The following is a 23,961-nucleotide window of genomic DNA, read 5'->3' on the forward strand; positions in this document are numbered from 1 at the left end:
CAGATTTGCCATTTGCAACATATTTTTACCATTATTTATTATTATCATTGCCCCCTTCTGTTTCACATTTGCACCTCCTTGGACGGATCCTGTTAACGCCGCCCGTTTTATAGCCATCATCCCGATCGTTGCACGCACCGCGGTCCTGCTCCGAGTAGACTTACGGAAAAGAACAGGCCTGCCCCCGCAGCCCAGCGGGTCTTTCCCGCGAGCAGGACCGCGCCTGGCGGCAGCCGCAACCAACATCCCGATGGCTTCGTTGGCGTTGGCGACGCCTTGGAGGGGCCCGGGGCCCCTTCTCCGGGGCGGCGGGGCTGGGGCGGGCTGACGGGGGAGGGCTCCTCTCCCCAGCCCAGCCCGACGGGCTCGAACACAGAGGCGGCGAGCCGGCTGGTGCCTGCGCCCTGCTCGTCCTTTTTTACTTGGTGAACTCGGCGCGCGTCATGGCGCGTCGGGCTATAGATGGGGCTGCGGAGCCCCGGATCACCCCCGCCAGGGCCTGCCCACAAGAAGGGAGGGAGGGCGGCAGGGAGGGAAGGCGGGGGCTCCTGTGCCTGCCGGGGGCCTCTCGCTCCGGCTCAGGAGGGCTGGGCGCGCATCACCCGTCCTGCCTGCCCCTCGAGGTCCCTCGCGCGTTCTGCGAAGAGGAGGCGGCGGCGGCGGCAGGCAGGCGAGAGAGGGGAAACTAGGCGGCGGTGGGAACCCTCTTCTTCTTCTCTCCCAGCAGCGGCCGCCGGCTGTGCCCAGGAGCCCCCTCTTCGATTTTGATTTTCTCCTTCTACCCCCTCCCCGCCCTTGTGTCCCCCTCCCCGTCCCCCCAACCCCTTCCCCTTTCTCGGCCGGCACCACTGAGGAATGATGAAGAAGACCGATGCTGCCAAGCGGGTGAGTTGCAGGCAGCTTTCAAGACCCTCCGTGCCCCCCCCACAAAGGGGCCATTGTCCGGGCTGGGGGCGACGGGGACAGAGCCCGCACTTTCCTGGACGACAATCATGACGACTGTTACTTCGATTTCCTCCTGGTCAGCCCCCTCGGCTCCTGTCTCCTCTGCGCTAGGTTTTTGAAACTGGAACAGCAACCACATCCCATGTTCTCAAGGGCTCTATTATGAAAGCCCTGGTTTTTGTTTTGTTTTGGCATTCATTCTGGATTCATCGGAAGCTACATGCACGCACCTACCCAAGTGTGTGTTGCATCTTCTGTTGGTTTTTGAGACTTTTTCCATGCTTGGGGGAGGGATATGAAGAGAGCGAGGTCGGTCCATTTGAAAACATGACATTATATATCAATATATTTGCTCTTATCAACGGGTGCAGCATGTTTTCCCTCTCTCTCTCTCTGCGATTTCAAAGGTGGAAAGCAGAGAAAAAGATCGTTTTTTGAAAAATTAAAAAATATTTCTAGGTGAAACGCAGAGTGGGCCAGGGAACAGATTGACACAGTCTGTTTTCTTATATAATGGACACAAAGTCAGGGGGCGGGCGGGAGGAGAGTGTTGGTGCCTTCATTTTGTTTTATTTATTTTTGCAGCACCTGGCTGGCATTATAGATATAATAATTTTTTTCCAAAAAAATGCACATTGGCAGGGAGCTGTGTGCAACAAAATCATGCATTTCCCCGCACCCTCTTGGCTTTGCCGCTTTTGAGAGAGAAGACAGGGAATCCTATCATGCATTTCTCTCTCACACACGCACACACCCCAGCAGTCAACCTAGGAAGGCTGCTGGCTGGAGATTAATACAAACCCCTTCTTAACCCTTTCCTCTCCATTTATCTCCTCCCCCCCTCTCTTTTGGGGGGGTGTCTATTTCTAGGGGCTCCAGGATGGCAACCAGCAGTCCGTGCAACCCGAGAAGGTGGGCTGGGTCCGGAAATTCTGCGGGAAAGGCATTTTCCGGGAAATCTGGAAAAACCGCTATGTTGTTCTGAAAGGAGATCAGCTGTACATCTCGGAGAAGGAGGTAGGGGGTCTCTCTCTCACACACACTCACATGCGCCATCCTTCTCAGCTTTTCCTTTTAAGCCTGCCCTAGATTTTCTCCTCTTCAATCCAACCTTCCCCCCTCCCCATGGATGTGATGGTAACAGTTTCCCACGCCTCCCCCCCAAAAAAAATTGCTGGAGAAGGAGGAAATTGGGGGAGGGGAGAGAGCCCACCAGCTAGGGCCTCACCTAGAACCTAGCTTTGATAAAGGGGCATGGGGAGGCAGGTTTTTAATTCAGCAACAGCACTAGAAGTGCCGCCAAGGGCTCCTGCTCAGAGACATAGTCAGAGCCCTTTGCCCTTTGTGGGCACCTGAGCTGCTCACGGGTCAGAGAGCTCAAGGGCTTGATGTCGGGAGGACTTGGGCAAAAGCCTCCGTTGCTGGCCAGCACCGGCACAGAAGGAGATAAAGAGCCCTTTGCTGCCTTCCCAGCTTGCAGTGTGTGTGTTTGTGAGGGGGGAACAGCTGTGTGTTTGGGGGGGTAGGTGTTATCTTGGGGACGAGAGGAGACCAGACTGAATCTGGCAACTGGGGTGTCACTTCAGTGGCAGAGCGCCTGCTTGGCATTCAGAAGCCCCCCTGTCCAACCTGTGGCATCTTTGGGTGGGGCTGGGAGAGACTCCTGCCTCAAATCCTCACGAGCTGCTGCCGGTCAGTGCAGGCAGTACTGAAGCAAAGAGACTAATAGTCTGGCTGCTTTCTGAAGCCAGCCCTCGATTCAGAACCAGAGGTGGGTCCTTCCTTTCTTTCTAGAGGCAGGGCCCCAGATCAGTGCAGAAGGCCCCAGGTTCAGTCCCCAATACCATCCCCAAGTCAGGATAAGAGAGACTCCTACTTGAAATCCTGGAGAGCTGCTGCTGCCGGTCAGTGTAGACAATCCTGCGCTAGACGGGCCCAGAGTCTGACTCCTGTGGTCAGTGGGAGGCGGCTCCCGATGTCCCAGCAGCTTGTTCCAAATGTGTAGGTGAGTTACATGGACCTCTTTTGTCACTACGTTAATTCCTCCAAACTGTGCTACTTGCATGGATTGGCGTTAGCCTTCTGGAATGCCTCCAATCGTGGGCTGCGGGGGGTGGTGGACACCATCCCCGTTCACTGTGTGGATATGGGCAAGACTGGGGGACACAGGAGCATAAGAAGTCAGCCTTATGCTGACTCAAACCATTGGGTCTATCTAGCTCAGTATCGTCGACACTGACTGGCAGCAGCTGCCACTATTGGGGATTAAACTGGGGACCTTCTGCATGCAAGGCAGAGGCTCTGCCTCTGAACTGCAGCTTTTCTCCGGTTTGGGCTGTGGGCAGCCCTGTGCTGCTGTTGCAGAAGGGATGTTCAGCCTTGTCGCCCTTTTGGGCTGACCCTGAGAAGATTCTTCTTCCCTCTGGGAGTTTCTTTCCACCCGCAAAGGTGCCCCAGTTGGGTAGCAGGTATTAGATGCTGTTTGCAGGCTTGGCGTTTGATCTGGCGACTCGTGGGGCACAAGTGCAAGCTGATTGAGGCTTGTGGGGATGAATGTCTGTCCAGATGTTGGAGATGACCCCAGCGCTTGGCTGGAGCAAAGGGGTGCCATTGCGAGTTTTCCACGCCATGCACCAAATTGTTGTGGGCTTTAGGAACCGCTTTGACCTCAAGACGCCGAAAAGGTTTCTGTAGAACAACGGCTCCCAAACTTCCCCCCCATGGACTACTTGAAAATATCTGAGGGTCTTGGCAAACCACTTAATGACTTTTCTGCCATTGTCATGCGCCGGGCTAGATGCTGCATGATTTTTAATTGTGTTTCTATTGCTTCTTGCATTTCTCATAAATGGCATTTTATTCTATTCCATAGAATTCAAATTGTAATATGATAAAATACAAAAGAATGAACAAATGAAGCAATAAAAATCAACAGGGGTATTGAATGCAATGGATGCGCCATCCGATTTTCAGCCACAAATCGACAGGCGGGCCACCTGAATGAAGCCCGCAGGCCACAGTTTGGAGAGCCCTGCTGCAGAGGGAAAGGGCGGTTGCACGGGGGTGGCTCATCTCTCTTCACCTCATTTCTCCTCTGTCACTTTCTGTATTGTCAGCTGTGGGTGGGTGGAAACTGCGATAGGTTTTGCATGTTGATTTTGAATGGCCATAAGCGGCTCATTTCCTTGTTTGACATCCCTTTCCACCAAGCTCGATGGGGATGGGGCAGAGTCCATGTTGCGTGCAAGCACGTGTGAAATGCGGTTGGCCTCTAAGTAGAAATCTTTCTCTTAGCTCTTATTAAAGTCTTCGTCCCTTGCAGGTGATTGACCTGAGAGTTACATTAACCCTGATTGTGTTGTGCTAATTTGGAGTTCGTTTCCTTTTTCTGTGGCTCATTTCTTTTTAAAAAAAAAAAATTGCTTGGAATTTGCATCCGGAGCCCCCAGTTTCAGACTGATAGGAAGCTGCTGCCCTTTCTCGGTGGTGAGAGAAACGCTCTTTGCACGTGCCCAGAGACCGGTAACTCGTTTCTAAAAAGAGGTGCTGGGCTTTAAACCCACTTTCCATATTTAGCCTTCTGGCTCATCTTGACCTCAGATTTGTAATATAGCAGTGAGGGGAAGTTTTAACTTTTATTTATTTATTTACAGTATTTATTTTATTTATATCCCGCCCTTCCTCCCAGCAGGAGCACAGGGCAGCAACTTTTGAACACATGTTTAGGAGGACTCCCTTTTTATTTCATGTTGTAGTTTATGTTTATGTAGCGCCATTAGCGCACAGGATGCTTTTCACTGTTGACAGAGTAACATGTGCAAAAAAAGGTCAGGTCCCTGCCCCAGTTAGCTTACAATCTGCAGTAAGATATTGGGGTGGGTTGAGGAGGATAACAGCAAGAGAAGAAGCCAAGGAGCGAGGGATGGATACAAGCAAATGCAGTTTTAACTCAATGGGAAGGGGCCGTTGTGCAGTGGCAGAGCGCCTGCTTTGTATGCGGACAGTCCCAAGTTCAGTCCCTGGCGGCATCTCCAGGCCAGGGCTGGGAAGAGACTTCCCACCTGAAATCCTGGAGAGCTGCTGCCAGTCAGGGCAGACAGTGCTGAGCTAGATGGGCCATTGGTCTGACTTGGTATAAAGCAACTTCCTTGGTTCGAATGGAATGATGCCTTCAGGCAGGGCTGGGGAGTATCTGTGGCCCCCTCCAGATGTTGCTGCACTCCCATCTGCCGCACCATTTCTGACTGCAGGCCACGCTAGCTGCTGGGAGGTGGTGTCCAGCGGCATCTGAAAGGCCACACAGATCCCTCCACTCTGATGTGGCTGAATCGGACCCAGATCCACCCAGTCCAGCGTTCTGTGCAGAAATCCCAGCAACTGGCAAAGCACTGAGCTCAGGGATGGAGTCCATCTGTGGCCTTCCTCCAGGTATCGATGCACTCCAGCTCAACTGGCCCTATTTCAGGTTGCTGCATAACACTTGTTCCACTCTTGTAAGAAAGCGTTCTTTTAGGGGGGCAGGATTTCCCCTTTGGAACTCCCTGCCTATTGATAGCAGGCAGGGGCCTTCGCTGTACTCCTTTCAGCGCCTGCTTAAAAGGTTTTTGTTTTGGCAAGCCTACCCAGGCACACACAGACTGTTGTGTTTTAATATTTTTAGTCTATTTATTTTTTTGTTTTAAAAATGTTTTTCATCTCTTTTTTTTAAAAATGTTTTTTTGATAATTTGATTTATTTATTTTTGTAAACCGCTTAGAGGTTTTCTATAATCAAGAGGTATATAAATTTGGTTAAGTAAAATAAAATAAACTCCCATCATCATCCCTGACCGTTGGCTATGCTGGTCACCAGTGCTGCTGGAATCTTAGAACATCTTCACCCCGGCCCTTAAGGGGTGATGCCAAAGGCTTCATGGAAGAGGCTTTTCAGACTCTGGCCTTCATAGAAATGGTGTTTAATTACCATGAAACTGAACGGGTGCTTGGCTGGTAGGAAACTAACGCATTAGAAATGCACAGAGGTGATTAGGCAGAGAGGCACATACGAGGCGCTCTGGTTTCAGAGACAGTCGTCACTGGATATCCAGTGTCTAGGATGGATGGCTTGATAGACAGCTGAGCAGGAGGAGGCCAGGCCAGGCCAGGCTGGGAGACCCTGGGAGGAAGGAAGACCCTTTCTGGATCTGCTGTTTCTTTCACGTATACAGTTGCAGGAGTGCAAACTTCAGTCAATAAAGCAGTTAGATTACTCGGTTAAGGGCAGTGGAGCTGGTTGGCTTTGATGTCAGTGGGGCCATGGAATCTGCTCCGGCTTTTAGCCCGAACTTTCAAGGAGCTGTCCAAGGTGCTCAGGTCTTTGATTTGGGGGACCTAGCCAATCAGGGAGCCAAGCTCTAAGGAGCCAAGCAGGGTTTCTGAAACAACAACTTCAGATTAGGCGCCCCTTGATCCTTGGGCTGCTGTAGTGGCCAATGGCTTTGCTTGTGACCCAGGTGGGCCCTTGGGAGTGTGTGTGGTGCGATGCCTCCTCCACTCCATATGCGGGCCAATTCTGAGCTCTTCCTCACCTTACTATGATTCAATCTGTATACAGGGCTGGGTGTTCTCCATTCTAAAAATAATTTTTACATTATTTGCCCCGGCAACCTAAATCCTGCACTGCGAAAAGCTGGACTTTTGACCTCTGTAAGTCATGTGGACGAAGCAACTTTACATATTTGCTCATTTTGCATAATTGTGTTTGTTGTGAAGCCCTCTCTGGGGACCACTTTGGTCACGGATGGGGCACCTGTGGCCCTCCAGATGTTGCTGGACTAGAGCTCCTATTGTCCCTGATTGATAGCCATGCTGGAGTGATCTCCATCCCTATTGTAGATCTTGCTGACCCCCCTTTCTTCCCCATCTTTTGAGATTTCAACAGGCATTGCCCAAATATTTTTAAAGTCTGCCCTTGAACCTTAAGGAGTGGAAGCCTACTTTCTTTCTTAAAACAAAAAAGCTGAATAATATAAGACAAGCCCTGCTAGATCAGACAAAATATTTCCCTAGTCAAGCATTCCTGGATGTCCAAAAGGAGGAAGTGAAGGCAACAGCACCTTCCCGTTGTTTGTCCTCCGTATCTGGTATTCAGAGGTAGACTGCCTCTGAACCTGGAGTTTCTATTTAGACAATGGGGCTAACAGCCATTAATAGACCTCCTTCTCCATGAATTTGTCTGATCCAATTTAAAAGCCATTTAAGCCAGTGACCAATCGTCAGTGGTGGCTAGTGGCTCCATGTCAGTGGGGCCATGGAATCCACTCCGGATTTTAGTCCAAACTTTCAAGGAGCTGTCCAAGCTGCGAAGTTTGGACTAAAACCCGGAGCAGGTCACACTGCCCCACTGACATGCAGCCACCAGCTGCCACTGCCCATCACAATCCCTCAGGACAGCAAATTCCATTAGGATTTCGGGGTAGTGAATTCTCCACCCACTACCCTAATCCTGCTTCTTTGGGAGGGGGTTTGGGTGAAATTCAGTTAAGCCAACCACAGTCTTGAAAAACAGCCCAACTCTTTTATCAGAGGATCTTTTCAACTTCTGGTTAGCCCTTGCAGCCACCTCTCCCCACCCCAGTCCCGACCATGACATGTGCGCAAAATGCCAGGTTTTACTTTCGGGGCGAGAGAGAGCCTGAATCCTTCACTACCCCAGTTCACCTCTTGTAATGAATTCCAATCCCATGCTCAAATGCGTTTGATACAAGCCTGATGCAAGGTGCTTAGATCGATGCCTGTGGAGAGAGACAGCTGCCTTTATTGATGTGTGTCAGAGAGCGTGCCAGTTCCAGCCACCTTCTCTGCTGCTTCCAAGGCAGCAGGGCTGAGGGTCGGGCGCTTCCCCTCCCAGATCCTTGCAGGCACCCTTTGATTTCTTTCTTTAAATAAGAACTAGGAGTGTTAAATTGTTTCGTCCGCATGCGTCATAAACCAACGCTTAGCATAGCAGGGGAGGGTCGTAGCTCAGTGGGCAGAACACCTGCCTTGCATACAGATGCTCCCAGGTTCAGTCCCTGACATCTCCAGTGACAGCTGGGAAGCCTGAAAGCCTGGAAAAGCTGCTGCCAGTAAGTGTAGACAGTACTGCGCTAAATGGGCCAATGGTCTGACTCAGTACGAGGCAGATTTCTCTGTTCCAGCAAAGGGCCATTGTAGCTCAGCGGAAGATTCCAGGTTCATTCCCTGAAGGCACCTTCAGGTCAGGATGCAAGAGACCCTCGCCTGAAAGCCGGGAGGGCCGCTACCAGTCAGTGTAGACAGTACTGAGCTCGACCAACCAATGAGCTGACTCAGGAGAAAGCACTGTGCTCCGCTATTTTGACCTGGATTTTTCTGTGCCTGGTTGCAAAGGAAAAATCCTCCCTGAGAATATGCTCTCAGTCACATTGTGTGTGTGTGTGCATACACACCCATTGGCACATACACACCACATGCACCTTCCCTTCCCCCCAAATTGATCTGCGAGAGAAACCGAGCATAAGCTGCGTTAGGTCAACCCGATGTGAGCGACAATCAATACCGCTATTCCCCCTCTTTGCGGTTGTCTGCAATGGAGAAAATTGCCTTTTTCCTTTTTCTTCTCTCTGGCAGGAAGAATCATGGAGTTGTTCCATTAAGCTGCCTCCGATCCCCATCCCTTGCTCTTTTAGCCTCCAAATGCCCCTGTGAAATGTGTTTGCGGAAAGATGTAGGCCAAGACCCTCCGCAGCAGAGTTGGCTCCCTGTGGTTGACGGCAAACGGGGTGTTGGTTTTTTTTAAAGAGTGCTGAATGTGGTATGAGAAGGGCTGTCTCTTCCCAATGGTTTCCCACAATGGACATGCTCATTTGAAGAAGGGCCATAGCTGCAATCATTGCCAGAGGCTCATTGCGCAAGGGAAGTCTCCCACACAGAGCTCCCTTCACCACCTCAGAGGAAGAAAAGTGAAATTGCGTGATGGCTATATTACCTCTGTGGTCACAGGCAGCATGCTTCTGAATACCAGCTCTTGCACTCAGGTCCTACTTGTAGGCTTCCCATATGGGCAACTGGTTGGGCAACTGTGAGAACAGGATGCTGGACTAGATGGGCCGCCTTTGGCCTGATCCAATGATAAGCCTTTTCTTATAGAATCGTAGAATAGTAGAGTTGGAAGGGGCCTATAAGGCCATTGAGACCAACCTGCTGCTGAATGCAGGAATTCAGCTTAAAGCATCCCCAACAAGGGGCTGTCCAGCTGCCTCTTGAAGGCCTCCAACATTGGAGAGCCCACCACCTCCCTAGGTCATTGGCTCCATTGTTGTACTGGTCTGATAGTTAGGAGGTTTTTCCTGATGTTCAGTCGAAATCTGGCTTCCTGTAACTTGAGCCAATTATTCCGTGTCCTGCACTCTGGGATGATCGAGAAGAGATCCTGGCCGTCCTCTGTGTGGCAACTTTTCATGTACTTGAAGAGTGCTATCATATCTCCCCTCAGTCTTCTCTTCTCCAGGCTCAACATGCCCAATTCTTTCAGTCTCTCCTCATAGGGCTTTGTTTCCAGTCCCCTGATCATCCTTGTTGCCCTCCTCTGAACCCGTTCCAGTTTATGTTATGTTAATGGCAACAAACAAGGCAATAACAAGGAAACTAATAAAGAAAAAGTAAGCCGTCTTGAGGGCCTTTTGGCCATATAAATAAACTATAATAATAGCAGAAGAATACTCCAACAGAGCCAGTCCTGCTTCTCTGCTGCTGTAAGATTTGGGGTTCGCTTAATCGAAACTGATGGGTGTCTGGCTCTTTGTCGCATGCAAGAAAGATGGGGCAGAAGTGAACATCTGGCCCAGGCCAGACGTTTGAGGAAAAAGCAATTCATTGCTTGTTGCTAAGAGTGTATCTGTTGGGCACAAATCAGATTTGGCTCCAATGAAATCTGTCATTCAGTGCAAAGAGGAACTCCTAAGGTGAGATATGAAAAGTAGGTCAAGAGTGATCTTTGACCCAACTGGCTGCAGTTGGTGCAGGAATATGAAAATGTTTGGCCTTCACAGACATCTCCATCAGGCGGAATAGAATAATCTCCATGATTTCAGATGTATGAATTCTGCTGCCTTTGCGTTCTGTGGGAAATCAGTTCTGTGAAACTCAGACGCACTCACACGCCGACGAGTTTGTGACCTTCCCTTTCCTGCTTTAGACCGCAATGTTTCTGGTCCACTGCTTCTTCTCCCTTGCCTAGCGAAGAGGTTCATTTGGAAATGGATCCCAGAGCGAGTGGGCAGCTGTTCTCCTGGGTTCAAGCCCAACATGAGTCCACAGTCTTCCGTGCTGGGGTTTAATTCCTTTTTAACTAATCTCTTCTCTCGGGACAAAAAGAGTAGCGGTGAAGGCGGTGGTTTATTTCTAATCCAGCCTTGGCTGCTCCTCTTAAAGGAGCTGTCCTGTCTTGCACACAGCAGAGTTCTGGCCCAGTTGAAGACAGACAGGGCTTGTCCTCCACCTCCTCCTTGACTTCGTGTCCTGCCCACTTCCAAAATGTGTTGGTTAATGATGCAAGAATGTTAATAATAATAATAATAATTTAATTTCTGTGTCGCCTATCCGGCCAATGGCCACTCTAGGCGACGTACATCTTTGTTTCAATAAAATACATCATAATAAAACAATACAACGATAAAACTATAAAACTATAAACAATGACAGTTCAGAGTACTAGGCAATTTATCATAGTGATTAACCCTCCCCGAAAGTCCCAAAGGCCTGTCTGAAAAGCCAGGTCTTCAAGGCCTGGCGGAATACATTCAGGGAAGGGGCATGCCGAAGATCATACGGGAGGGAGTTCCAGAGAGTGGGGGCCGCCACTGAGAATGCCCTCTCTCTCGTCCCCACCAACCTAGCTGTTTTAGTTGGCGGGACTGAGAGAAGGCCCTGTGTGGCTGATCTTGTGGGGCGGCATAATTGGTGGTGTTGGAGGCGCTCCATCAGATAAACTGGGCCGAGACCATATAGGGATTTAAAGGTTAATACCAACACCTTGAATTGGGCCCGGAAAACAACTGGGAGCCAGTGCAGATCGAACAGCACTGGAGTAATATGCTCCCGGCGGCGACAGTTTGTAAGTAGTCGAGCCGCCGCATTTTGTATAAGTTGTAATTTCCGGACCGTTTTCAAGGGTAGCCCCACGTAGAGCGCATTACAGTAATCCAAACGAGAGGTGACCAGGGCATGTACCACCAATGGGAGCTGGTGAACAGGAAGGTATGGTTGCAGTCTACGTATGAGGTGTAATTGATACCAAGCTGCCCGACTCACTGCCGAGATCTGAGCCTCCATGGACAGCTTGGAATCAAGAACAACCCCAAGGCTGCGGACCTGGTCCTTTAGGGGCAATCTCACCCCGTCGAACATCAAGTCAATATCTCCCAACCTTCCTCTGTCTCCCACGAGTAGCACCTCGGTCTTATCGGGATTCAGCTTCAGCCTGTTCCTTCCCATCCATCCACTCACAGATTCCAGGCACTTGGACAAGGTCTCCACAGCCAACTCTGGTGAGGATTTAAACGAGAGATAGAGCTGAGTGTCATCCGCATATTGGTGACACTGCAGCCCAAATCTCCTAATGATTGTCCCCAGCGGCTTCATATAGATATTAAATAGCATGAGAGAGAGGATAGAGCCCTGTGGCACACCACAATCGAGAGGCCAAGGGTCTGAAGCCTCTTCCCCCAATGCTACCTGTTGATGCCTATCGGAGAGGAAGGAACGGAACCACTGCAATACAGTGCCCCCTATTCCCAACCCCTCCAGGCGATGTAAAAGGATACTGTGGTCAACAGTATCAAAAGCCGCTGAGAGATCGAGGAGGACAAGAAAGGTGAATTCTCCCCTATCTAATGCCCTCCTCATATCATCCACCAGAGCGACCAAGGCTGTTTCAGTACCATGTCCAGTCCTGAAACCCGATTGGTATGGATCCAAATAATCCGTTTCATCCAAGTGTGTCGACAGCTGATTAGCCACCACTCGCTCAATGACCTTGCCCAAGAATGGTAAATTTGAGATTGGGCGAAAGTTGTTCAGAACTTGGGGATCCAAGGAGGGCTTCTTTAAGATGGGCTTTACAATTGCCTCCTTGAGGGCTAATGGCATTACACCCTCCTCCAGGGATGCATTAACCACCGCCTTAATCCCCTCGCCCAATTTCTCTTTGCAGCTCATAAGGAGCCACGACGGGCAAGGGTCATTTAGACATGTGGTAGGCTTCACAGTTGAGAGCACCTTGTCCACATCCTCAGAAGGCAGAGGCCGAAACCGATCCCATTCGACCGGCTTCAGCTGGTCAACTCTGGTTCATCCACTGTATCCACGGCGTACGGGATCAGGCTCCGTAAGTGTTCGATTTTGTCAGCAAAGTGCTTTGCTAATTTGTCACAGGAGGCTTTTGACTGTTCCAAGGGTTCCTGAGCAACTGGACCGACCAGGCTTCGGACCACTTGGAACAACCTCCTGGGACAGCACTCTGCAGACGCAATGGAGGCAGCAAAGAACCTCTTCTTTTCTGCCTTCACTGCCACTTGATAGGCAGCTACTGCTGCTCTAACCTGTGTCCGGACATCTTCGGAACGTGATTTCCGCCACCGGCGTTCTAGTCGTCTCACCTCCCGTCTCAGATTACGCAACCATGGTGTATACCATGGTGCTAACTGAGTTCTATTCAGGGGGAGAGGACGTTTTGGAGCCACCCGGTCCATTGCTCTGGTGATTCCCTCATTCCACTCAATCACCAGGGTATCGACCGGGCGGCCTTCAGCAGGTTCCAATTCCCCAAGCGCAGTCAGGAATCCTTCTGGATCCATCAGGCGCCTGGGGCGGACCATTCTAATAGGTCCTTTACCCCTGCGGAGGGTGTATGGCATCGACAAGTCTATGTTCACCAGGTAGTGATCTGACCATGACACAGGGGTGGAAGAAACCACCCTCAATTTCAGAGCACTTCCTTCCCCTCCCAGGACAAACATAAGGTCGAGAGCATGACCGGCTACATGGGTGGGCCCAATGTTACTAAGGTGCAGTTCCCAGGAAGCCATGGTTTCCAGGAAATCCCGAGGGGCTCCAGTGAGAGTGGTCTCGGCATGCACGTTGAAGTCACCCAGCACTAATAATTCTGGGGACAATGCCCATACAGCTGAGACCACCTCCAGCACCTCGGCCAGGGAGTCTGCTGTGCAGCGGGGTGGGCGGTACACAAGCAGGATCCCCAAACTGCCCTTCAGGCCCAACCTCCAGTACATGCAGTCAACAAACTTAGTCCTGTGAAGAGGAGGTCTGGTGTTGGTTTTCATCTGCTAAGGGAGGCCCTCCTCCAAGTATACAGGGTTGCTGGTTTTACAGATGGATGTGATGCATGCTTACTGTTTTTAATGTTGTTTTTATATTATTTTTGGTGCACCTCCACTATCTTTAGTATGTACATGTTCAATATAATTGGGGAAGGGATGTAGCTCAGAGGGAGAGCACTTGCTTTGCATGCAGAAGGTCCCAGGTTCAATCCCCAGTGTCTCCAGGTAGGGCTGGGAGTGGATTGTCCCCTCTCTGAAACCCTGGAGAAGCTGCTGCCAGTCATTGTAGACAGTACTGAGCTGGATGGACCAAACGACTGCATTTCATTGGAGCCTGGAAGTGCCCATGAAACCGCAGTGGGACTGGTGTCCTGTATCCATAACTACCCTGCGGAAACTACAGTTCCCAGGATGCTTTTTGGTTAGGGATGCACCAAGGTACCAAGTTTCCATTTCAACCTGTCTTTGTCTTATCTCAGTGTGCCCTATTTAACGCAATGTACATAATTATTTACATGTTACATAACTCACAAATTTAACATAATTATTTCCACACCATTCATTTCAATGCAGGGAAAACACAATTTAAAGGGGGGGACGACTCAGAATCAATTTTGTACTGTTTTGCGGACTGCAACAACAGCAAATACTGATCAGTATTTGCTGGGTTGATTTCCACTCCAGACGTGGGACAAATAAGCAAACTTTGGCAATTGTTTCCATTGGAATTCTCTGACATCCATATTTATGGCATGATGAAGAGTTAAGTCATGATAGTGAAACCAGTTCAGGCGTTCTAGTATGTAGACACACAGTGGCAGCTGGTGGGTCCATGTCAGTGAAGCAATGGAATCCACTCCACAGTTTGCTCTGAGTTTTCAAGGAGTTGTCCGAGGTGCTTGAAAGTTCAGAATAAAACCCAGAGTGGATTCCAGTGCCCCACTGACATGGCGCCACAAGCTACCATTGCAGGCACAACCGGCGACCAGCTGCAAGGGGAAGTGTCTCATGGAAAAGACAGTCTGTGTATGTGTGTCTGTTGTTTTGTGTCCGCAGGTAAAAGATGAAAAAAACATCCAGGAAGTGTTCGACTTGAGTGATTATGAGAAATGTGAAGAGCTCAGGAAATCGAAAAGCAGAAGCAAAAAGAACTACAGCAAGTTCTCGCTCGGACACTCCAAGGAGCCTGGGAACACAGTAGGTCTCCACCCACCCCCCGAGTGCTTTTCTGCTGAACCATTTGCTTGTGCCTTAATGCGGTGGAAACGTGGAAGGGTCCCGGAGGGTCCCAGGTCCGGTCCCCGGCATCTTTGATCGAAGGGGTCTTGAGGAATGTCCCTTCTCTGCCTGAGACCTTGAGGAACCCCTAAATTAGAGGAGACTGTGTTGGGCTACATCAGTGTTGTGGAAGCCGTGGCCCTTGCAGTGGTGTTGGACTCCAGCTCTTATCAGCCCTAGCCAGGAGGGCCAGTGGTCAACAATTATGGGAGCTGTAGGTTGGCAGACATCTGGTGGTCCACACGTTTTGCCAAACCTGGGCTAAATGGAGCTGTGCTCGTGTAAAGTATTTGTAAGTGGCATCCTCCTCTGTTTAGGGCCGCATCTGCATTATATGCTTAAAGCAGTGTGGTTCCACTTTAAACAGTCATGGCATACCCCAAAGAGTCCTGGGAACTGTAGTTTGTTAACAGTGCTGAGAGTTTTTAGGAGACCCCTCACAGAGCTACAATTCCCAGAGTTCCCTGGGAAGGACTGATTCTTAGACCACTCTGGGAATTGTCGCTCTAACAGCACCCTTAACAAGCTACAGTTCCCAGGGTTCTCCAGGGGAAGCCATGACTATTCAAAGTGGAATGATACTGCTTGAAATGTCTGGTGTGGATGGGGCCTAGGTTGGCCAGGTTGCAACTTGTAGAACTATCCTCCGTTTAACGGCCTCTCTGTTATTCTGCGCGCATCCACCACTGTGCCCTCTGGGACTGTTCGCGAGACAGAATAGGTCAGCATGTTGTGACCTGCAGCTTTATCACATCCCCCAATTCTTGCATCTTCGGTGGGAGTCCGTGGGTGGAATCTCTTTTAGGAAAAAGGCGGCAATTCATCTCATTTCTGCCTATTAGCCACAGCTTCCTGTCTCGTTTAATGACGTGGTGATGCTCCACAGATATCAAGCCAGCTGTAGCCTCCTCACCATCCATCTCCTCTGCTTTTCCACCCACTGCAATAAACTCTGCCGTCAACAGCACCTGATATCTGCTGCTTGAGGTGGCCATCTTGTTGCAGTAAGCTGCTTTTTTTGTTGCAAGTAAACAAAATGGTCAGACTTCCTTTCCAAGAAAATCTAGCATTCTGTCTAGCCAGCCACTAGTGGAAGTCAAACTCAGGGCACTTCCAAACCACCGCTGTTTTCTGGTCTCTTGAGCAATAAACCCACTCCCGCAAGAGATCCGGACTTTTTCCAAAAAGGAAACTGATGGGAACATGCTCTGGAAAGTGTGGAGTGACACTTGCTCTGACGCAACATTGTCTAACTTCCCCGCAAACAAATCAGGGTGAAGGCTTAAGAAACAGGTCGTCTGGAAGTGCCCCAAGATGCGTGTTGACGAAATTGCACAAATTTCTCCACTTTGGCCGTGAATCTTCAACATGCTTCTTGCTCCAAGATGGTATGAGTTGCCCCTTAATTAGGCTTGATCTCAGCAATAAACAGGAAGCAAGCTATTTTGTTAGATGGGAAGTTAGAACCACAGGGATTTGGGGAATATTTTCCTGTGCCTGCTGCTGGATCATAGAATCATAGACTAGTAGAGTTGGAAGGGGCCTATAAGGCCATCCAGTCCAACCCCCTGCACAACGCAGGAATCCAAATCAAAGCATTCCCAACAGATGGCTGTCCAGCTGCCTCTTGAGTGCCTCCAGTGTCAGAGAGCCCACTACCTCTCTAATAGAATCATAGAATAGTAGAGTTGGAAGGGGCCTATAAGGATGTTGATATAGCGCTGCTTTGGTGACCACAGCGCAGTGGTCAAACACCTGCTCTGCATGCAGTAGCATCTAGGTTCAGTTCCCAATGGCATATCCAGTTAGGGCTGGGAGAGATGCCCTGTCTTGAACTCTGGAGAGCTGCTGCCAGTTGGTGTAGACAATATTAAGCTAGATGAGCTAACGGTCTGGCTCAGTAATAAGATGGCTTCCTGTGTTCCTATTTAACTCAGTGTTTTTTCAGAACCATGAGGACTGGAACTTTGTTTTTAGAGGAAGGGTCGAAGCTCAGTGGCTGAGCACCTGCTCTGCGTGAAGAAGGTTCCAGGTTCAACCCCCAGTTAAAAAGAATCAGGTGGCAGGTGATGCTGAAAGGCCTTGCTCTGCCTGTGACCTTGCGGGGGCTGCTTCCAGGCAGACTCGACAATACTGGTCCAGGGGGACAAATATTTTGGCCTCCTACAAGGCACTTCCCTATGGCAGCTGCTGGCTTCATAATATAAAATATTATATTTTTTAAAGCCTACTAAAAAAAATACCACTTTTCAATCAGCTGTGCCCTCCAGTATCTTTACGAGTGACAAGAGCCGACCATTTGCAATGTTTATGGCACCAGTTGCAGCTGCCCTGTGTGGTGCAGGTCGCCCGGGTTGTGTGTGTGTCCAGTCACACAGGGAACTCAGTGTTGCAATGCCCCTCCTCTTTTGGTGTTCGGTGGGCTAACTCTATGATAATGCTCTGTAGAGGAGCATGATTGGGCTTCCTCATTGTCTCAATGGCTGGGCACTGTAGATCCCAGTGTCCCATTTGGATAGAACCCATTGGCCGGGTTTATATGTAACGCTAAACCATGGTTTGTCATTATGTGTGAGCCCAGCCCAGCAGCTTAACTATGGTTTGTTAACTATGGCTCAAGGTCACTCATTAACTAATGTTTGTAGTTGTTTTACAAACCTTAACCACCACGAACCATTATGTGCAAACCAGGACTATATGTTACGATTATGTGCAAATGAGGCCGTTAGGTGGAGGTTTTAAAGTGGCAGTCAATTAGTAAGTGACCTTGTTTTTTGGAGATTCGCTCTTCCACTAAGAAGCTGCAGATATTGGTCCATCTGATGCAGATGGATGCGGCTTCCTTTTCCTTAGCTGGTGTTTGCTGATTAGGTGACGCCAGTGGGATGGCTGGCCGCTGATGCGAGTTCCTTCTCTCTTAGGCACCTAATCTTGTCTTCCTGGCTGTGAGTCCTGAAGAAAAGGAATCGTGGATCAACGTGCTCAACTCTGCCATAACCCGGGCCAAGAACCGCATCTTGGATGAGGTGTGTAATCATCGAGGGAAGGCCTGTATCTCGGTGACAGGGCACCTGGTTTGCATGCAGCAGGTTCAGTCCCCGGTGGCATCTCCAAGCAGGGCTGGGAATCTCCCCTGTCTGTGAAACTCTGCAACTGCCCAGTCAGTGTGGACATGACTGAGCTAAATGGGCCCCAATGCTCTGACTCGGAAAACGCAGCGTCCTCTGTTTCCATATAAATCAGGCCTTTGTTCAGAACCATGGCGACTGGAATCTTGCTTTGTTTTAAGGGAAAAAGCTATAGCTCAGTGGTAGAGCATCTGCCTTGGATCCCAGGTTCAATCCAGGTAAGGCGGGGGGGGGAAAGACTCCTGCTGGCCGCCCCAGAAAGCTGCTGCCAGTCAGTGCAGCCAATACTAAGCTAGATGAAGCAACAGGTTTGGCATAAGGCACCTTCCTAGGCTCCTATGATGTGGGCCTAGCCCCCTGTGCAGCAGGCAGTTGGCCTTGTTCCTCTCCCTAGGCACAATGAGAGAGTGCACTGGATATGTGCTGTATGAAGCCCAGTGAATTTTGATGTGGAGGGTTAAACAAAGCCGTTTTCCCCCATACGGCGTGTCTCCCACAGTGCAGCCTTTGCGGTCTCCCCCTGTCACCCCCCCAAAAAAAACGTCTTTTGTTTCTGCACCAGCGCCCTCCCTCTTTCTCTCCCAGCCATCCTTCCGCCCCCTGTAATGTGAGCTTATGTAAAGAGCTGCTGCTGCCTCCGAAAGGAGCTTTAAACAGTGGAACTGAATTAAGGAACCTTCCTCCCCCCCCCCCTTTAAAGAACAACAGAGACCACAGTCTGCTGTCTCCGATATCGTTCAGCCATCTGTCTCTCTTTTGCTCACTGCCTTTGTGGGCCTGTGACTCACGCTGCATGTGCCGAGCGGAGGAACCGAGAGTGCTGTTTCCTTGCTGCTGAATTTAAGGGGAAGGATGCAAGGCTGCTGCGAGCAATTTATTTTTATTGAAATATTTGAGTTCTGTTCTGTCTTCTAAACCAGAATAAATCCCCAAGGTGGCTTACAGTTTAAAAAAATTGTACTGGGTCATAAGACCGGGTCCTGTTCTGTGCCATCCAAAAAAAGGTGGCTTCAAGTCTTTTTGCTGTCCAAGGGCGAGAGATGGAAGGATCTGTCAGTCTCGGTTCTCTCAGTTTCTCATTTTTCCAATCTTAAATTCAATTCCCCACACTTCTGCAGCATTTTGCAATTAAAAAAAAAATCCTCATGAAAATTCTCCAGCATTTTATTGAGAACTTCTCCTAATCAACACATTTTTGTAGGCAGTTTTGACCAATGTACACATTTTTGCAAACCATTTCTCATCATATAACACCCTTTTTGTATGTTATTTTTCAGCCGTGTATTCATTTTTATGCACACTTTCCTCTAACAGATGCACTTGTGCAAACGTTAGCCGGTTGGCGAACTGCATTGCAAAATTTGGAAAAGGGCGGATTTTTGAAGGAGGGCTGTGTTTCACTTCTCATATTTCAGAAAGTGCGAATTGGATAGATTTGGCTTGAAGTGTGAACCAAATCAAATTGCTCGCCCATCCCTACCAAGGACATAGAAGAATGACGGGCGGGACGGGGGGTCTGGGGCAGTCCTTCAGCATCAGATAAGTGATGACAAGATCTGGCCCTACCAGGAGGCAGAGTGAGTCACCAAGGGTGGCTGCAGCCTTCCACCATAGCCCTTAAGTTACCAACTGTGCATCTCCTAAGCAAACCTGATCCCCTTAGGTACACTGGACAATGTTGTTCCATCACCAGTGGTGACATAAGACTCAACTGCCATTCTGGTCAGATGCTGTACCTGCAATGGGGAAGGGGTGCCATCTTGGCCTTTGCCATAGGCACTGGCTCTGGTGATGGATGATGACAGCTAGATCCTCTTCAATATATGCTTTCCCTGCATCATTTTTCTTACGGAATTCCAAGGGGGTATATCTAAAAGTGCCCCACATGCCGGAAATGACAAGCCTCCACTGTGTCCCGAGCATGGAGCAGAATTCGAAACAAAACAAAACATTGTTTCTCAAAGCTGGAATGTTCATTTTAGGGGCTGTACAAAGCCAAAGAGCCAAGAGAAGCACTTTTGGGTCGCGTTTCCTCATGGCCAGTGGGCAAGTTGATTCTGCCATAGGCAAAGTCCCATCATGAGGTAGTAAAAGATCCTCCTCCTCCTGCTGTTCTAGGAATGTACAAGGCACTTAACGGGGAGATGGGCAAGCGCGGTGATCGGAACTGAGGTTTTGTTTCAGGTGTGTGTGTGGGGATTGAGGGGTGCTTTCAGCCACAAGGTGTCCTGGAAGAGAGGAATTTGAGGAGGGGAAATCAGTTCTGGGCATAGCAAGCAGCACTCTGATATAGAGGCATTTGGCTTCATTCCCCCCCCAAAAAGAGTCCTTTTGGAGGCTCCTCCAGACGATCTGATTATTGATCATTCATCCTGATTTGTTTGCACAAAGCTTACAAGGAGGTTAGGCTACGCCTCTCTTTACGGAGCATTCCTTCCTATTTGTTTCCTGGGATGTTATATGGCAGTGTGCATTCACCCTGATTTGCTTGTGTGGTGCTTATATGTCTTCCCGCTAACCATTTGTTCACTTGTTCATTTCCGTTCACTTTCTTAAATGCAAAAAGTTATTTTTAAAAAAAAAACACCCAAGATTAGATTTCTTGCACTAGGGTGACAGCGCTTTAATCCACTTTAATTGCATAAACATACATTTACAGTATGCGCGTGATCCCTCTGCAGGATAGTGACCGTTTGGAGGCAAACATTTGATTGCAACAGATACTGCTATGCGATTCTCAGCTTGGACAAATAAAGGAGCCTTGTGCAGAGTATGCGCCATGCAACGGCGTAATTTTCCCTTGAACATTTGTTGAGCTGTGTGTGTTTCTTTGGAGGATTTACAGTCTCGCAGCTTTAGAGCCTCTGCCTGCAGATGAGCTGTTCCCCCCCCGCCCCAAAGAAATTCCAGCTAATTGTTGTGAGTAATGAATACGCCAGAGAGTTCCAGGATAAGCTGATGGATGAGCCACTTGCAGAAAGCCAAAACGAGAGGGATAAATTATTCACCATGATTTATCAAGCTGGCTCCGGTTGCTATTCCAAGCGCGTTGCAAGTCTCTCATCGCAATGAACTGACAATGCGCTTGTGTTGCATTTCAGGTTACTGTAGAGGAGGAAAGCTACCTTGCCCACCCGACCCGTGACAGGGCAAAGATCCAGCATTCCAGACGACCTCCAACAAGGGGGCACTTGATGGCTGTGGTATGTACAGCAGGAGCTCCAAGTCTTCACTTCCATTAACTGTGCAAATTCAAAACTGGTGACAGCGGGGAGGAAATACGTGTGTGTGTGTGTATTGACTGGCATAAGTGTGCATGATTGTTGGTGTGTCTGTGTGTGCACAAACTGGCTCTGATTCATTGGGTGTAGCAATTATTCAATTATTCATTGGGCGTAGCAATCAGAGCCAAAATCTGCATTTTGCACACATTTCTTGATTTCTAAGCACACACCCTCGTCTGACACAGAGCCTCCCAGACCCCCCTTTTGTAGCTCAAGTAGCTTGGGTCTTATAGCCACCTGTAGTCCAGTGTTCCTTGGGTGCTCTGTGTCTCTGCTTGTCTCATGATATAATCTGGATTATTCCACGACAGTCTTCCCCAACCTGTCGCTCTCCAGGCGCTTTGGACCACAACTCCCATCATCCCTGGCTGTTGGCCGTGTGTGTTGAGGCTGATAGGAGTTAAAGTCCAAAGCATCTGGAGGGTGTACCAGGTTGGGGAAGGCTGATTTGGTATGTAGCCTTCTAGCAAGATGAATTTTTGCCTTAATTATATCTGCATGCTACCCTTCCTCCAAGAAGGTGAGGATGGTATAGGTGGGGTTTCTCTGTGTTTTATCCTCAGGGCAACTCTTTGAGATGAGTATAGAAAGAGCAAACAGCTAAAAGTGGTGACCCTTTTCCCTTGGTGTTGTGGAATGCACTCCCTTCAGAAATGCAAGAGGCTCCATCTGCATTGGCATTCCGCCGGCTTTTGAAGACACACCTGTTTACACAGGTGTTCCTTTGACCTCCGAAGCCTCCGGTTTTAATTGCTGTGCTATTTTAATGGGGTTTGTTTTGTGGCTTATTTTAATTCTGGATGTTGACATTTCAGTGTTTTAATGGGATTGTTTTACTGGGTATTTTAATCCTGGTGTATTTTGAAATTATTTTGTATTTTCACAATGTTGCGCAGTTGGTTTTTATTTTTGCAAATCGCTTAGAAGCTGTTTGGGCATTAAGCGGTATGTAAACATATAAATAAATAAAAAGTTGCCCAATGAGTTTCATGGCAAGAGTGGGGTTTGTATTCGGGTCTTCCCAGTCTCTGCTGGTCCATTCACCAAGCCGCATTGGCTCTGATGGCCATTGAGACCTTTTCTAACCCTACATTTCGGGAACCATATGAACTGTAGCCCTAGCTAAGTCAGATCCACGTTAAGATCCGCATTAAGGTAAGGTCGCCATACATTTAAAGCATACTTACCACACATTTAAAGCACATGGCTTTAACCCCAGAGAATCCTCGGAGCTGCAGTTTACCCTCACAGAGCTACAATTCCCATCACCCTTGACAGATTACTGTTCCTAGGATTCTCTGGGGGAAGCCATGTGCTGATTAAGTGTGGATGTGACCTAAGACTCAGTTCAGTGACCAAAATTCCTTTCATTCAGTTCTTCTCATCAGTCTAGCATTTTTCATCTTTCCTTCTCAATTGTCTCAGTTAATAATTCTTGTGGAAGAGAGACAGATACGTTAGAAGTCATATCAGTGGGTTGAATTGTGATGTCGTGGGCATGATACTCCAAAATAATTCTCAAAAATACCTACCTTTTGTATCTCTCTCTCTCTTTCTTCCTCTCTTTCATGCTTGTAGGCATCTACCTCAACATCTGATGGAATGTTGACACTCGATTTGATCCAGGAAGAGGATGCTTCCCCAGAAGACCATAGCACCTGTGAGGAGAGCTTCCGGGTGGACCTGGATAAATCGGTAGCCCATCACACTGCCGGACGAAGGCGCTCTGATTCAGAGAATGTGAAGCTTCCAGAGAAAAGTCGGACAAACAGCCTCCCGCGGCGGGAAGCCACATGGGATAAGTTCTCGCAGCGCAACGACTCCTTTGAGAAAGGGACCATGTATACTCCTCAGGTTCCGAAGAAGCTCTCCCACTCGGAAAAAACCAAGTGTGCCTCCATGGAGGAGATCCTGTCTTGTCGGGACTCTACTTCAGTGCATCGGGCAGTGCTGAGGAAAGGCCTGGAGGAGCAGTTTGCCTCAGCTGAGCCAGAGCAGCTGGCCCGGATTCAGGAACTTGTTGCGTTGAAACTTGAAAAGACACAGGAACTCCTAACAGAGGTGAGGGGATACGGTGAGGAGGGACGGAAGGCAAAGGAGCCTAGCGCTACCACCACCACCACCTCCTCCTCTCCCTCCTCCTCTTCTTCCAAGTTGGACTCGGAGGCCATCTTGCAGGAGATGGAGAGGCTGCTGGGAGAGGCGTCGTCCAACTGGAGCCAGGCTCAGAAAGTGCTGCAGGAAGTCAAAGAACTAAGGAACCTGTACAAACAGCTTGAACTGCAGCTCTCAGAACCTAAATCCAAGCAGAACGCACAATCTCAGTACAGGAAAAGTATGATGTGAAGGCAAGCTCTGGGATTCTAAGGTGGGGAGGGCAGGTTGGTAGGGCAGGTTGGTAGGGCAGCTAGGAAGAGGGTCGAAGGGTTGGTATGTATCTTCTTTTAGTTATTATTTAGTGGTTGATGCGTACGAGGTGCCTGTTCTCATCCGATCCTAATTTCTCATGAGTTTGATTTACTCCCTTTTAACCCCCTTTCTCTCTCCAGCCCCAGACAAACACATTCCAATAAATCAGTTTGTATCCATACTTTTAAATTTATTCTTTCCCCCCAGTTTTTCCCCTCTATCTCTCAGGTTATCGTGTCATCATATGTCTTGGAACTTTTTTCATAGGGACTAGGGGATTCTAGGGTTTTTTGGGGCAGGGTTGGTAGCTTAATGCAGATTTTGGTAGAATTCCTCTCTGGAGAATATCTCCAAATGGCAACAGTTGTAGTCCTCAGCCAAAATATTTAGAGGATGAAGCAAATATGAGCATTTCAGTGGCTTTCTTCAGATGTCTGAGTCCTTGGAAACGTAGACTGGCTCTTGGGCTGAGGTTGTGGGTTGCCTCCCACTAAACAGCTGGCTAATTTGCACAATTTCTTCACCATCCAAGGCGCTCTACAACTCTGTGCTTCATCCTGACTCTTTCTGAGCCATTCTG

At 49.1% G+C, this 23,961-nt stretch overlaps 1 protein-coding gene across 3 annotated transcripts; it reads left to right on the forward strand.

Moving 5' to 3' along the window:
• Window positions 1-210: 210 nt before the first annotated feature.
• Window positions 211-23,562, forward strand: PLEKHO1 (pleckstrin homology domain containing O1). Of its 3 annotated transcripts, none has more exons than XM_061606279.1 (6): window positions 211-885; window positions 1,825-1,962; window positions 14,339-14,479; window positions 17,482-17,586; window positions 20,790-20,891; window positions 22,551-23,562. In XM_061606279.1, exons 1-6 carry the CDS (start codon window positions 856-858, stop codon window positions 23,316-23,318), a joined length of 1,284 nt encoding a protein of 427 aa, XP_061462263.1. In that variant the 5' UTR covers window positions 211-855; the 3' UTR covers window positions 23,319-23,562. The 3 variants fall into 3 exon arrangements, with proteins under 3 accessions (XP_061462263.1, XP_061462261.1, XP_061462264.1); XM_061606277.1 differs by having other exon boundaries at window positions 224-885; window positions 1,816-1,962; XM_061606280.1 differs by lacking the exon at window positions 211-885 and adding an exon at window positions 1,160-1,183 and having other exon boundaries at window positions 1,816-1,962.
• Window positions 23,563-23,961: the final 399 nt, after the last annotated feature.

The sequence above is a fragment of the Rhineura floridana genome, chromosome 22 (assembly GCF_030035675.1).
Source record: "Rhineura floridana isolate rRhiFlo1 chromosome 22, rRhiFlo1.hap2, whole genome shotgun sequence".
Lineage (NCBI taxonomy): Eukaryota > Metazoa > Chordata > Lepidosauria > Squamata > Rhineuridae > Rhineura > Rhineura floridana.